The 15914-nt window shown below is 45.5% G+C and overlaps 1 protein-coding gene across 1 annotated transcript; it reads left to right on the top strand.

The window, feature by feature from the left end:
• Positions 1–6864: 6864 nt before the first annotated feature.
• Positions 6865–10353, top strand: mrpl20 (mitochondrial ribosomal protein L20). Its single transcript, XM_078558014.1, has 4 exons — positions 6865–7090; positions 7264–7374; positions 8647–8724; positions 9974–10353. Exons 1-4 carry the CDS (start codon positions 7004–7006, stop codon positions 10145–10147), a joined length of 450 nt encoding a protein of 149 aa, XP_078414140.1. The 5' UTR covers positions 6865–7003; the 3' UTR covers positions 10148–10353.
• Positions 10354–15914: the final 5561 nt, after the last annotated feature.

Genomic DNA, 15914 nt, shown 5'->3' with positions numbered 1-15914 from the left:
AGACACAGCAGTTGCAGAATACCTAATAGACCATGGAGCTGACATAGAGGCTAGAGGCTGGCTGAAGAAAACCCCGCTCCACCTAGCCATGGAAAAGGGTCATGAGCAGACCATCCACTTACTGGTGAGGAAAGGTGCAGATGTGTACGCCACAAGCCAATGGGATGAAACTCCTCTCAACATAGCATCAACACAAGCCTTTCAAAAATCTTTTGGCTTATTGGGGAAAAACAAATGAAATACAGAAATGACTCTGCTTTCTGGCTTTAAACTGAAAACAGTACTATACCTTGTACAGCATCATAAATCACATACCACTGTACTTTGTACAATACTACACCTTGCACAGCATCATACTGTTCACAATGCCATGCAATGAAAAGTAGCATAGCTTGCACACCAATATATCTTGTATAATACATTACCATATATAGCAACATACCTTCTACACCACTGTATCACATTTACGTACATCCTTTTAATATTCCAACCTCACAATGGAGTGGAGTTAAAAAGAAAAGGAGATGGTGGAAATCCCACTCCAGTTCAACCTGGCTCCATTGCAAGTGAGCAGGGCGGCGGGATGATTCTTGGGTTGAATGAGGGGAGGCTTGGCACAGTCATGATGGTTAAAAAGCTTCCTTCTGTTCTTTAAGCTTCCATAGCTCAATGATCCTTTCTCACTAAAGAGCATTCCTCGTATTGTTCTGCTGTGTCTCCTAACTTCTTTGATGGCAATATGCAAGTTTATTCAATTCTCCTGCCCTCACCACCTGCTGTTTCTCGCCTGTGTCCTTCAACTTACCCAGTGCTTCTTCCTCAAACTCATTAGCAGCATTCTCTGAGGTAGGTTCTTCCTACGATTGGGCCTGTCCCCTTTGTGTTAGGTGTTATTGGTGCCAGCACAGAGATCATCTTGACATAGATTCAAAGCGACCTATGTTCATGTCATCACACTGGCACTGAAATTCATACACGATACTGCTCAATTGTGTGGCAGGCAGAATATCGTTCTGGACTGACGGCAGCATTCTGTTCATGGAAAATACCACTCACGTAGCCATTATGTCCCAACGAAACGATTGGCTGATTGAATCAAACAGTATGTTCCCACAGCTGCGTGTAATAGCCAGAGTACAGACTGTAATCAAACAGCCCATGCTTGCAAAACGTCTACTGTTAGATGTGAATTTGCAATTGGACAACACTTGCTGAACAATCCTGAGTGCACTAATGGCTACATTAACAATTTAAGATCATCAGTCGAGCTAGTAACGTGTCTCATCTACGCTTGCTAGAAGCGACATACATTCATTGCAGGGACCCGTTCTCTGCAAACAAAAGGTATATGTTCAAGCCATGCACCTTTTTTCAATTACTCGGGAGCTTGGAGAGCCTATAGCTCCCCATTGCTTTCTCCATGGCAATGCCTCAGCCAATGAGGGTTGACTCGCCAACCAATCAGCACCCCTTCTCTCCTATAGTATAAATTGTTGTGATTAATTGAAATTTAGCATTCTTATGTTTGTCCTGATTAGTTCAAGATGAAAAGCTTTCGCAACTTTTCAGCAACATCCATGTTCTGTACTACCAAGCAACTGTTTATATTCATTTTACACAAAACTCTATTCATTTCCACTGCTACTTGATTAACGTAGGCTGTATCAAGGTCTCTGACTTTAGGCTCGCAGGGGTTACTGGAGTTCGCAATGCCTTTGTCTAACATAGGCAGCCATGCCCTGCATTATAGTACATTACAAACACTGAGTATTTAAACTTATACATTAATGAAGCTGACTAATCAGTACTGTAACTTAATCAATACATGCATAACTCAATCAAGGTTTTAAGATTAATTGTAACTGATTGATATCTCCTAATACAGTGATTTAAAAATCTGACTATTTAACCAATGTGTTAGTATCATATAATTAAGCTAAATCTAACCACCCGAATCTACCCACAGCAGTGACAGAGCTGCACTGAAGCTGCTGTCCATGAGAGTCGTTAAGCAATCATGCATCACGAAACTAGGTCATTTTACAGCAGTTTGACAGGTGAAACCCTTTTAAGGTGTTTAATGTGCCAAGGCTTCTGCTTTTAAATTAGTTAGTCTGTAATGCATGCCCTATGGAGATGCATGGTCAGCAGTGAAAGAGCTACAAGCTTGTGTAGCAGAGGCCAGTGGTAAGTATTTAACACACTGCCAGGCAACACTCTGTGGCATACCTAGTTGGACCATGAACCTAGTAAATTAAGACTGTAGGGGTGTTACTCTTGGCCACTTTGTTAAGGTAGGCCATCTTCTTTCACGTCTTTTATTAGCCAAAACAGCATTGAGCTTGGAGCCATTTCCCATCAGTCATACTGCCGTGGTAACCTCTGGAGTGGCAAACAAGGTGGCCCTTATTGCATCCAGCTCCACTTCACCGGCCACCAGCTCAAATGTCATGTTACTTCGTCACTTGCCTTCAGATTCCATTTCCTACTCCACATTTATAGTGCCAGATCGAGTTTTGCCAGCCACATTTTGCACCACACAGCCTTTGGAAAGGCTGAAATATCTGGCTAAAATAGTTGCAGCCTTTTGAAGGCTAAGATCATATTTAAAGGGCTGCTCCTACAGTATTCTTCCTCTCCCAGCATCCCCAACCCCAGCTCCCAGTAACAAATTAAGCCCAGAAGTTACCCGCATAAATTAGTATAAGCAAAATCAGCTTACCAACAGAGATCACACAAAATTCACTTGTGAATGAAGTGGCGAGCATAAACCCAACACACTCTGGAGTCACAACATTAGGGACCAGACAATTTATACTACACGCAGTAATCAGAAGTGATACAATAACATGCAGATAATATTGCAGTTAGCATTCATGTGCCTTTGGTTGGAAAGACAATTTTTTTGCAGCAGGTTGTTTATTTTTTAAATGTGAAGTGAGATGGAAAATTCAAACGTCTAATTATTTTCCAGGTCAGATTCTGTTTCAGGGTTTATAACCAGAACTCCTCCAGTGTATGAAGCATCAGGCCCTTAATATTAATTACATTGGTTAATGACCTACTGAATGAAGCTTAAAACTCTTTCTTGGGTCCGTCTGCATGAATATATTAGAGATAAGAGTTATTTGTGTTGTTGGCCTTGCCAGTTGTGCCCTACCAAGGGCCTCTAGAATTTGAGTCGATTTTCACTGTTGGTTCCTGCACTACCTACAACACTACCTTATATTTATATAGCATCACATAGTGAAATATCCCAAGGCATCTCACGGGGACATTACAAAACAAAGTATGACACTGAGCCATAGAGGGAGATATTAGGTCAGATGACCAAAAGCTTGGTCAAAGAGGTAGGTTTTAAGGCGTGTCTTAAAGGAGGAATGCGAGGTGGAGAAGTTTAGGGAGGGAATTCCAGCTCCTTGGGGCCAGGCAACTGAAGGCACGGCCACTAATGGTGGAGCAATTATAATGGGGAATTCACAAGAAACCAGAATTAGAGGAGTACAGGTATCTCAGAGGGTTGTGGAATTGGAGGAGATTACAGTTATAGGGGGTTTGGAGTAAAGGGTTAGCGGTTAGCTTAATTAGACAATGATGTTAATGATGATATAAGCATGACGTGAGGGTCAAAGGACTAAGAGGCTCCACGGTAGCAAGACAGAGCACAATGTCCTTACTATGAAGTCTTGGATGTAAATTGAATAAATAAATAGTGTAAGAAAAACTAAATACTGACTATCTCCAAGTCACTCATAGAGTAAATGAAACATCATTGAGCCAGTAAAGGGCTACAAGTCAAACCAGGGAGGGCAAGACCATGGAAGGATTTGAAAACAAGAAAAAGAATTTTAAAATCAAAATGTTATTTGACCACAAGCCAATGGGAGTTAGCCAGCACAGGGGATTGGGATTTGCTGCAAGTTAAGAGACAGGCAGCAAAGATTTAGATGACCTCGAGTTTATGGAGGGCAGAATGTGGGAGACCAGCCAGGAGTGAGTTGGAATGGTCAAGTCTAAAGCTAATGAAGACATGGATGAGGGTTTCAGCAGTAGATGAACTGGAAGTAAAACTAAAACAAAAACAGAAAATGCTGGAAAAACTCAGCAGGTCTGACAGTATCTGTGGAGAGAGAAATAGAGTCAACGTTTCTAGTCCATATGAGCTCAGAGCTTAGCTCTGAAGAAGGGTCATACGATCTCGAAACGTTAAATCTGTTTCTCTCTCCACAGGCGCTGCCAGACCTGCTGAGTTTGTCCAGCATTTTCTGTTTTTGTTTCAGATTTCCAGCATCCGCAGTGTTTTACTTCTATGAAAGTAAAACTAAGTTGATATAAAGCTTTCTCGCCTTGATTGTACACTTGAAGTTGAAATACAATTCAAAAAATAAAGCACTTAAATAGCTAATCGTAGATAAATCACGATAGAAAGACTAAGGCAGAATATTGTTCAAAGCTGCAGGAGAAACAGTTAAAATAGGAAACAAAGCCAAGCTCGTGTGCTTTAGATGGTACAAAGGGTCCAGTAAATGTAAATGTTATATATATATCTGTGACTTTAGGTTTTCGGTAACAGTATTTTCTAATCAGAATTCTCTCTTGATAGTTATAGCTGCCAGTGTTGGTTTGGTGCCAACAACGCCTTCAACCTAATAAAACATCCCAAGGAGCTTCACAGGAGTGTTATCAAACAAAATCTGACACCGAGCCACATAAGGAGATGGTAGGGTAGATGACAAAAAATTTGGTCAAAGAGGTACGGCTTAAGCAGGCAAGAGAGGCGGAGAGGTTTAGGGAGGGAATTCCAGAGCCTAAGGCCTTGGCAGCTGAAGGCATCAATGAAGCGACCAGTGCTAAATGATTAAAATTGGGGATGCTCAAGATGCCAGAGTTAGATGAGCACAGATATGTCAGAGGCTTGTAGGGGCTGGAGGAGATTACAGCGATAGAAAGAGGAGGGGCCACAGAGGGATTTGAAAACCATGATAAGAGCCTTTGTAACTGTAGCTGGCTGACTCTCCACTTAATTATCAGAGTGCAAGAAAAAGGTACACATGCCTATGCAATTTTAAGAGAAGTCAAACACACGCCTGTATATAGAAAAGTAAAGAAATTGCATTTATATAGCACCTTTCATGACCACAGAGTGTCTCAAAGTGTTTTACAGAATATAAACTACATTTGAAGTGTACTCAATGTTGTAATGCAAGCAGCCAAGTTGCACACACCAAGCTCCCACAAACAGCAATGTGACAATGATCAGATAACCTGTTTTTGTGATGTTGATTTAAAAAAAACTGCCCTTACACCTCCCTCCCATGCACCCCCTCCCTCCCGCGCAGCCCCTCCCTCCCGCTCACCTCCCTCCTGCTCACCCCCTCCCTCCCACTCACCACCGGCAAGAGCTGGCAAGCAGGGGAGGTAGCGAGCGGGACAGGCAGCAAGCGGGAGAGAGCATGTGGGAGAGATGGCTAGCGGGAGAGGTGGCGAGCGGGAGAGACGGCGGCGAGCGGGAGAGTAGCGAGAGCCGGCTATCTCAAGGCGGGAAGCGGCGAGCAGGAGGTAACTTGAGTTAGTACTGTAAGTATGAGTTAGTAAGAGGATTTTTGGGTCTCTTTTGGTGAGCTAGCCAATAGGTTTTAATGTAAAAATGACAGGTCAGGAACGTAACCCACCCTTAACACATGTTTTCTTATGGGATGTCATTTTCGTATGAGGGATAGCTGTACTGCTTTGAAGCAGCTGTCAGTGTGCTAAAATGTAAAGAATCCTTGAATTCATCCCTTAAAGTATAGCAAAAACAAGATTCCAAACAGGATAATAAAGAAATCCACCATGTTCGACAGAAATCCACCATGTTCTAAAAGAAATCCACCACATTCAAAGAAAGGCACTGTGCTATAGAATAAATCCACCACATTCTAAAAGAAAGCCACATTCTAAAAGAAATCCACCATGTTCTAAAGAAATCCATCACATTCTAAAAGAAATCCACCAGTTCTAAAGGAAATCACCACATTCCAAAAGAAATCCATCACATTCTAAAGAAATACACCATGTTCTAACAGAAATCCACCTCGTTAAAAAAGAAATCCATCACATTCTAAAGAAATCCACCACGTTCTAAAAGAAATCCATCACATTCTAAAAGAAATCCATCACATTCTAAAAGAAATCCATCACATTCTAAACAAAATCCACCACATTCTAAAAGACATCCACTACATTCTAAAAGAAACCCATCATGTCCTAAAGAAATCCACCAGTTCTAAAGGAAATCGCCACATTCTAAAAAAAATCCAGCACATTCTAAAAGAAATTCACCACATTCCGAAAGAAATCCACCACATTCTAAAAGAAATCACCACATTCCAAAAGAAATCCACCATATTCTAAAAGAAATCACCACATTCCAAAAGAAATCCACCATGTTCTAAAAGAAATCCAGCACATTCTAGAAGAAATACATCACATTCTAAAAGAAGTACAGCATATTCTGAAAGAAATCCACCACATTCTAAAAGAAATCCACCACATTCTAAAAGAAATCCATCATGTCCTAAAGAAATCCACCAGTTCTAAAGGAAATCGCCACATTCCAAAAGAAACCCACCATGTTCTAAAAGAAATTACCACATTCTAAAAGAATCCAGCACATTCTAGAAGAAATATATCATTCTACGAGAAATCGCCATTCTAGAAGAAAACCAACATATTCTAAAAGAAATCCATCATGTCCTAAAGAAATCCACCAGTTCTAAAGGAAATTGCCACATTCTAAAAGAAATCCAGCACATTCTAAAATAATTTGATACATTAGCCTAGGCCCCGCCCCTTGAGGTCCAGGCGGCTCCGGCACTGGGACCTCCAGTGTTAGATCAAGGACAGAGCGGATCTTATGGGAAGCGCCAACGCTGTGTGTCCCGGCCTGGCCCAGTGATACCCTCGAGGGGAAGCGACCCCAGGAGGCCGAGCCTGTAACACGCGGCGGGGGATCGGAGCGCTGATGGTTTTCCTGTCGCTGTCCCGCTGGATCCGGAGCCGAGGACCCGACCGTTACTGGCGGGTCCGGGAGGTGCTGCAACACGCACGGGTGAGAGAGGCTGGAGAGGGCTTGCGGGCTGGGGCTGGGGCGGGGAGACTGCGGGATGGGGGAGCGGATACAGCCCAGGCCAGGCCCGGACGCACCCTCCGGATCCTCGGGCTGGGGCTGGGCCGCTCCCTGTCAACAGGCTCATTCTCATTGGAGTCTTTCTGTGTTCGCAGCACTTCCGAGGCAGGAAGAACCGATGCTACAGCCTGGCTGTGCGGGCCGTGCGGAGAGCCTTCCTCTACTCCACCAAGGCTAAGAAACTCAAGAAGCGGAACATGAGAATGGTAAATCCCAGGCGGGACACATCCCAGCGGTAGCTGGAGGGCGGAGAGTGGCACAATAGCCGGCTGGATACTGAGCGACAACAGGGCTTCCTTAACCGGTGTGGGTCGGTGAATGTCGAGCAGTAAGGCTGGGCTAACTACTGTCAAGGTCATGTCCTGAGAGAGAGGCAGAGCCAGTGGCACATTGCCTGCTTGTGGAGGCTGCAGGATTGTGGAGTGGTGCGACAGGGCAATTCCTTCAGTGATGTGTGAACAACGGGCTGTAGCATATGACTTGGGCCTGCCATTGTAATCTAGCATAAGGGTGGCTGTAGAGAGGGATAGTCAGTCAGGATATCCGGGGAATTGCCGAGTAACTACAGAAAACATAATGTTTAAACAGTGAAATTGGTGTGGGGGCTTGATTTAACCAACAATGTGGGTTTGTGCATCTGTAGGATTGGAATGTGACCTCTGTCAAGAGGCAGTTGAACTGTGATTTGTGAGGCTTCTGTGCAGAATGAGCTGGGCCAGTCAAACGGCCTCTGTCACCTGTATTTTCTTGGGTTGGAGTGTGGAATGATAAACAGTTGGCTCCACACAGGGGCCGCTGCCCTGAGCGGGTAGACCTTCGGTTTCAGGCTGATGATGTTTCCCAAAATAGCGACGGGGCAGGAACTGTTCCCACCGCTGAACAAATTTCCCTGCTTCATCGGACAGCTGGTACAAAGGGCAGTCAATGCACTGACAATATCACCATCCTCAGCTGTCACTGGTCCTAAGCTGGTAGCAGTTAAAGAGTGTTCCTGGTCATTCTGTCTCTGGTTTGAGAGCGCTTGTGATTCTGTGCCCTGGTGGTGGCAGTCAGCTGTGCCAAGTACTTAATGGCCAAGTAGATGTGTTCCTGAAAGCCTTTCAGCAATTGCTGTTAGGTGTTGAGGGCATTGACCCAGCCATTCATTTGCCTGCCTTACTCCTGGTGTCTGTCTAATCTGCTCAACAGCTTTTCAGAATTTGCAAGCTATTTTTCTGTATCGCATCAGTCTCTGGCACAGGGGCTACCCTGTTCTGATGTATTTGTGAACCTGAACTCCATGAACACACAGGCTCTAACTGAACCCGAACCCACATTAAGGATACACTGCATCTCAAATCATAAACCCAGGCACAAGCAAGGGAGACGATTCAACACATCTACTTCCATAGAAAGTTCACTTGCTCCAAGCATCCTGAGCTTATAATAAAGGTCATGGTTGAAAGGAAAGTAATGAAGAATGTTTTGTTCTGTTTCAGCTTTGGATAAGCAGGATTGCAGCAGCCTCCCGTGAGCATGGACTGAAATATCCTGTGTTGATCAGTAACCTGATCAAGGTAAGGGTGCAGTGTATAAATATTCCAAAGGGCTTGACTGTGGCACACTATTTAAATTTCACTGTGCTGTGAAGGATTCTCCGGAGCTGGACACTGGGTTTGCCTCTGTTTGAGCAGACGCCTCGGAGTCAGAAGATGGTGGATTCTAGTCCCACTTCAGGACTTGAAAGCACAATCCAGGCTGCCGCTCCAGCGGAGGTCGTGTCCGAGGCACTGTCTTTTTGCCTGAGGTGTTAAGCAGCCTCATCTGACAGTGCTAGCGGACAAAAAAGTTCCCTGATACTATGTGAGGAACAACTTGGGAGTTCCCCCAGCGTCCTGGCCAACATTCACCCTTCAAACAGCCCCGCCAAAACAGGTTCATTAGTCTTTTATCCACTTTGCTGTTTTGGGACCTTACCATGTGCAAATTGCCGGCAATGATGACTGACACAGCAAAAGGGAGTGGACTTCCAAATAAAACCATTAACTTGCTCTGAAGGGCTGCAGGAAGCATCGTAAGTACGTCTATGCATGGTAGGTTCATCCTTCTGTCACGTAAAGTCGACAAGAGTGCAGGAAAGTTGAAGTTAAGCTACAAATTGGGGAACCATTGCTTATTTCTTTGTGGCATGCGTATTTCATTTAAAAACAAAATCCACATCACACTGGGCGCCATCGACATAACTGATTTGTTAAAACCTGGCGTACGAGCAGAGGAGCGATTTGCAGTTGCTGTTTTGAAATGACAGTGAAGATCTGACCTGCAGATGAATTCATTCAATTCCCTCTTGAGCTTCTGCTGTCAGCTCGAGAGCGACATGTGGCACAGCTGGGCTACGAGCTCCCTTGGGGGTGGAATAAGCTGTGTGGCTTGGTGGGGCTACTGCTGATGAATGAATACAGGCGAGTATCAGTACTCTTAAGTTGCTGAAGCATTGGTCGACAGAAAGTCCCGTGAAGGTCCAAAGTGCAGCGAGCCACCTCCAGCTAATGGATCCGAAGCAATCTGCTTTCGGACGCCAAGCACCATTGGAGCTTTCCAAAATTATCAGCAGGGTTGAGTTGGAGTTTGGCCAAGCTTGACTTCGAAGTTTTCAGTGGATTTTTGAATCTAGCATGCTTAACTAGTGTGTCTGTTACCAACAAATAGGTTCAAATTCTCTGGACTACATGTGAATCTCCATTCTGAGACTTGAAGGTAAAGGAACTTCTGAAAATTGGATGAGGTGCTTTTCCGATAATTAAAATGCTTCTTTCTATTCGATAGTGTCAGGTGGAGCTGAACAGGAAAGTTCTCGCGGACTTGGCCATATACGAACCGAAGACGTTCAAGTCCCTGGCGGCACTAGCTAAGCGAAGGAGAGAAGAGGGCTTCAGCGATGCTCTGGGTGATGGTAGAGAGCCAGCTGGTGTGTTTTCACGCATTGTGCATTCGGGATGAAGATGAATAGTTGATGCGAATACCAACTGACTTTGCTGCCATGTTAACAAAATGTTTACAACGGACTTTTTTTTTTGTCCCGAGTCAAAAGATTTTGGCAGCCCCCTGTGTAGATGCTTTGACAAGACTTTCTGACCACTGTGTGGGCTTGACTCTGATAATTGTGTGCAAAGTTCTTCCAATAAAGTTTTTATAATGAAGTGCAATTATTTGCAAAGTATAGTTTTGGGGCGGGGGGCGAGGAGGCTTTAGGGGGGGGAAACAGCGACACTGGCTGGAGAGTGTGTGGATTTGCTATCCTCCTGAGGAACTTGGTCCATTCATAGTCACTGGGGTTGAGCGTGTGCTTTCCTTGTGCTTTAGTATGAGTGAATATATTTGATCACGTTTCAAAGGAAAGATAATCAGTTCCACTCTTAACGAAAGTAGCACAAATGGGAATTATTGTTCCCTGCAAGGGGAAGCCTAGCGACCACTGTACAGTCGAGTAAGGGATTGCGAGAGAAGTCTGCTTATAAAATCACAGGTATCCTTGCCTAAGTCCTTTTCATTTCTCCCTTGTATTACTGTTTCTACTTTTAACCCAAACTATAACTTGTTCTGCTCCAATTAGCTGGGTGGAAGACGGTGTCATAGTGGTAATGTCACTGGACTAGTAATCCAGAGACCCAGGCTAATGCTCTGGGTACAGGGGTTCGAATCCCACCACGGCAGCTGGTGGAATTTAAATTCCATGAATAAATCGGGAATTGAAAGCTAGTCTCGGTAATAAAATGACCATCGATTGTCGTAAGAACCCATCTGGTCCACTAATGCTCTATAGGGAAGGAAATCTGCCATACTTGCCTGGTCCGGCCTACACATGACTCCAGACCCACAGCAACCTGGTTGACTCTTAACTCTGAGATGGCCGAGCAAGCCACTCATTTCATGGGCAATTAGGGATCGGTGACAAAGTCTGCCCTTGCCAGCGACACAACCCGGGAAAGAATTTTTAAAATGTCACTCGCTGCCTTTTTATTGTGTGTAACATGCACTTAGTCTATCAAACCCAGTGTTGTTTTTCTATGATAGCTGTCACACAATGTAAATGTTACTTCAGCAGCGTGGGAAGGGGGCACCATTATAATTGAGGCTTTTCAAACCGCTGTTCAAATAGCCAGGCCACAGTTTCAGCAAGGGAGCCGTGACCCTTGCAGTTTTGAGTGGGTCACTTTCTGTTGAGTGGGGATAACTCAGACTGGTTCCAACAATTACTCTCAATGATGCTCTGGCAAGAGCAAAGGTCGCAAACTTACATTGATTGATGAAGGAAATTAGAATTTTTTTTTAGTGGGAGGGTTGTTATCTCTGGGATATACTACCTGTGGAAGCGGATTCAATGGGAATTTTCTAAAGGCAATTTGACAAGTAGTTGGGGTAAAATTTGAGTTATGGGGAATAAAGCTGGGGTGTGGGAGTTAATTGGACATCTCTTTCGCAGAGTCGGCACACACACACACACACACAGAGCCAAGTGTGCTGTAAGGTTCTCAATTACTGGAATTTGCAGAGACTGAAATCAGGAATCCTATCAATGGGCTAAAACTGTTGCATGTTCTAAAATATCAGAGACTTTCCTTTTCAATCACTGCTCCATGTGAATGTGTGTTTCTGTCCCTCCAGCATCCCACCTCTTGCGCTCGTGTGTATCTCCTCCATCCGTGTCTGCTTCCTGGAAGGACTCCATTCCATTCTCCCAGTTTCTCCGTTGCATCTGCTCTGATGATGCTACTCTCCACAACAGCGCTCCCAACATGTCTTCCTCTTTCCCCAACCAAAGATTCCACCCTCCCCCCCCCCCCCCCCACCCCGCCAGCCACCGGTTGACTGGGCACTCAACCATGTCTGACCCGTTTCCCGTCTTCTGTGCTTTTCCCCCACCCCTTTCCCTTCCTCCCAGAACCATGATAGTGTTCCCCTCACCCTCGCTTTCCACCCCACTAGCCTCCATATTCAAAGGCTCGTCCTCTGCCATTTCCGCCCCCTCCAGCATAATGCCACCGGCAAACACAGCTTCCCCTCCCCTCCCCTATCAGCATTCCGAAGGCACTGTTCCTTGCGTGACACCCTGATCCAGTCTTCTATCACCCTCAACACCTCAACCCTTCCCATGCAAACACAGGAGATGTAACACCTGCCCCTTTACCTCTTCCCTCCTCATTGTTAAAGGCCCCAAACACTCCTTCCAGGTGAAGCAGCAATTTCCTTGTACTCCTTTCAATTTGGTCTACTGCATTTGCTGCTCACAATGGGATGATCTCTACACTGGGGAGACCAAACGCAGACCGGATGACTGCTTTGCAGAACACCTCCGCTCAGTCATCAAGCATGACCCAAACCTTCCTGTCGTTTACCATTTAATTCACCATCTTGCTCTCATGCTCGAATTTCTGCCCTCGGCCTGCTACAGTGAAACCCAACACAAACTGGAGGAACAGCACCTCATCTTCCAATTAGACACTTTATAGCCTTCTGGATGCAACATTGAGTCCTCCATTTTGAATTTTGTTTTTGCCAAGTGCCAGTCTGTCCCTTGTTCTTGCTTTCAGACTGAGCTGACCTTTATTCTGCTATTAACACCTAGTCTGGACCTATGCTTTGTTTCTTTACTGCAACCATCACCACTCCCTTTGCCTTTCGTTCCAAGACATCTTTGGTATTTAATCTCCCCCCGCCCTCTAACCCATCCCTGACCTTCCCTTTTGTCCCACCTGACCCTCCCCCTTTTCAACAGCATAAAACTCATCACATTTCAACCTCTCTCCAGTTCCAAAGGACAGTCATATTGGACCCGAAACATTAACTTTGTTTCCCTCTCCACGGATGCTGCTGAGTTTTATCCAGCACTTTGTCTTTATTTCAGATCTCCAACCCCTGCAATATTTTGCCTTTATTATATGTATGTGTCTGTCCTCTTTTAACCTTTGTCTCCTCCCCCTCCCCCGGCCACTTATTATTCCATTGCCCCCTTTTGTTTCTCCCCCTCTTTGTCTACTAAATGTTCCTCCCTTTGTCCTCCACTCCTCTCTGCACTCTCATTCTTGCTCTTTATCTCTCTTCCTCCTCCCTCCCACTAAAAGGCTGTCTACCCATCTGGAATTCCAAAGGATTCACCAGTAAAACATTTGCTTGTGGATGAGGTGGAACATCATTTGCTCAGAAAGACAGGGCCCCAGGCCTTGCAGGAGCTCAGAGGTAGGCGGGGAATGTGGAGTTGAGCCTCCAATCAGGTCGGCCATCGTCTCATCGAATGGCGGAGCAGCCTCGAGGGCCGGGCGACCTACCCCGGCTCCTAATTCTTATGTTCCTGGGACTGGGTCACCGGAGCCTGAAGTTCAGAGGTGAAGGTGGCACCTGGTTATCTGAGCTGGAAAGTCAGCTCGAGCTTGGGAGTTGAAGGAGTGTGTGTACGCTGACGGACATGGAGGAGCTGCATGTCGATAAGTGACTACATCACACAGCTGTGTCCGTGAAAGATCTCTTTCCACTTTGCCTATTGAACGAGTGCCACCCAACTCACAGGCACGAGATGCACAAAACAAGTGTAGGGTTCGCTGAGGATTTGACAGGGGAGGTGGTGACAGTGGTAATGTCACTGGACTAGTAATCCAGGGGCCCAGGCTGATTTCCTGTGGAACATGGGTTCAAATCCCACCATCATGGAATTTAATTCAATTAATAAATCTGGAATTATGAAACCATCATCAATTATGTTAAAGACCCATCTTTCACTAGTGTCCTTTAGGGAAGGAAATCTGCCATCCTTACCTGGTCTGGCCTAGACCCCAGACCCCACAGCAATGTGGTTGACTCTTAACTGCCTAACAGCCTAGCAAGTCACTCAGTTCAAGTGCAATTAGGGATGGGCAATGAATGCTCGCCTTGCCAGTGATGCTCTCATCCCATGAAAGAATAAAGAGACTTGCCTGCTGCTTTGAATTCTGCCCTGGTGCCAAATGGTGCAATAATAGAACACAGAAGGAGGCCATTCTGCCCATTGTTTCAGTGCCTGCTCTCCGCAAGAGCAGTTCTGCTAGCCCCACTCCCCACCCTATTCCCTAACTGGCCTCGTGTGTTCACTTATCTTTCCCTGAAAAGGGGGAGGGTGCTGTCCTGTTCATTATTTGCCCACAGTCTCAGTTTGCACCTCTACAGTGGGTTTCCTTTCATTTTATCTATGTCGGTCACCTCTTCCCCTTTTGTGCCCTCGCCTCGCACAAAACCCACCAATATATGGTGGGGATTTTGAAGCTTGAAATAAATATTTAGCAGCATATGCAGGAACTTAAAGTCCCAGTGATGTGAGCATGATGGCTAGAACTGAAACCATTGGATTGGTTCCCTGTGCATGGGCAAAGCTACATCGGTAACTATACATAGTTATTCCAAAGAGCTGAGCTGCAAATTTCAGGGCAGTGAATGCATTTACAGACTGGAAAAAACAACACAAAAATCTCGCCTTGATTTAATTCATCTTCTAAGTCATCCTCATATCTGAGGTGATGTAGGGGCTGGTATTGTCTCCCCTGTTCCATTCACTTCGCTCTCTGTTGTCTACACTAAATTCCCCTCCACAATATCTCTCCTATCTGCTTTTTTGCAGAGTGTTTTGGCAGGAACTTATTGAGCTGCCGCGTACAGAGTGTGGCATTTTCCAATGTTTGTGTGCACACACTCTGAAGCTCTTAGACTCGCTGCCCAATTTAGTCCCGAGGTGCGGTGCTCAATTTGTTTAACCAATTCATCAGCAGAATCGTTGGCGGTCCCTCGATTCGAGGATGATGTCTCCACAGGGTCACGGGTTTCTGCCAGGGGGCTTCATGTGATTGAACAGGCTGATTCTCAACCTGCAGATCTTTGGGCACAAGGGGCAGGATGTCCCACTAGGTATTGGGATCCGGAGTGCAGGATTGGCTTCCTTTCCTTTCCTTCTCTGCCGCTGCCCTGCCTCATCGTTAAAACATTGTGACTCAAAGTGTGAGGCAGCTTGATGGACACATTGTCACCATTTTGAACAATCAGTCGAAAGCTCCCAGTCATTAATATCAGTGCTGCTTTGAAGAGCTGCAGAGTGTCTTTGATCTGTTTTCTTTGCCCTTCCCTGGAACGTTGGCCATTTGAATGTAGAGAAGACAGAACCTGGAGGGACAGAAGATTTTTAGTCATGCGGACACGGTGTTCAGTCCATCAAAGTTGCTTTTGCAGGAGCTTTGCCTGAATGCTTGTGGACCTGGCTTCAAGAAGGGGGCCAGTGTTTGTTCGATGGTCCTCCCAATGAATCCAGAGGATGGGGCGTAGGCTGATGGAATTTCTCCAGCACTCTTATGTGTCACTGGTACACAGACCAGATCTCGGTGCAGTACAGGAGTGTGGTGACGACACTGCTCTGTAAGCTAAGACGTTTGTTGACTCATGGAAGTCTTTGTTGTCAAACCCTTGCTACCGTAGTTTGTAGTGGGCTGAACTGGGACGGTGTTGGATCTCCGTGGCAGTAGTGGCCCTTTGAGAGAGGTGGCTGCCCAGCTATGGGAAGTGTTCAACATATTCCAGAGTCTCTATTTCAATATTTATGGGAGGTGGAATATTTGGCTGACAGGCGTTGGTTGATATGTGAGCTTTGTTTTAGCAACGTTTAAGGACAGACCGGACTCCTGTATACAGAATGCAAGAGATTGAGAGAGGCTTGTAAATCTGGTGCAGAGTGGGCAACGACACTGCAGTCATC

This window comes from Cetorhinus maximus, chromosome 15 (assembly GCF_964194155.1).
Source record: "Cetorhinus maximus chromosome 15, sCetMax3.hap1.1, whole genome shotgun sequence".
Taxonomy (NCBI): Eukaryota; Metazoa; Chordata; class Chondrichthyes; order Lamniformes; family Cetorhinidae; genus Cetorhinus; species Cetorhinus maximus.
This window is presented reverse-complemented; position numbering and strand designations above follow the sequence as displayed.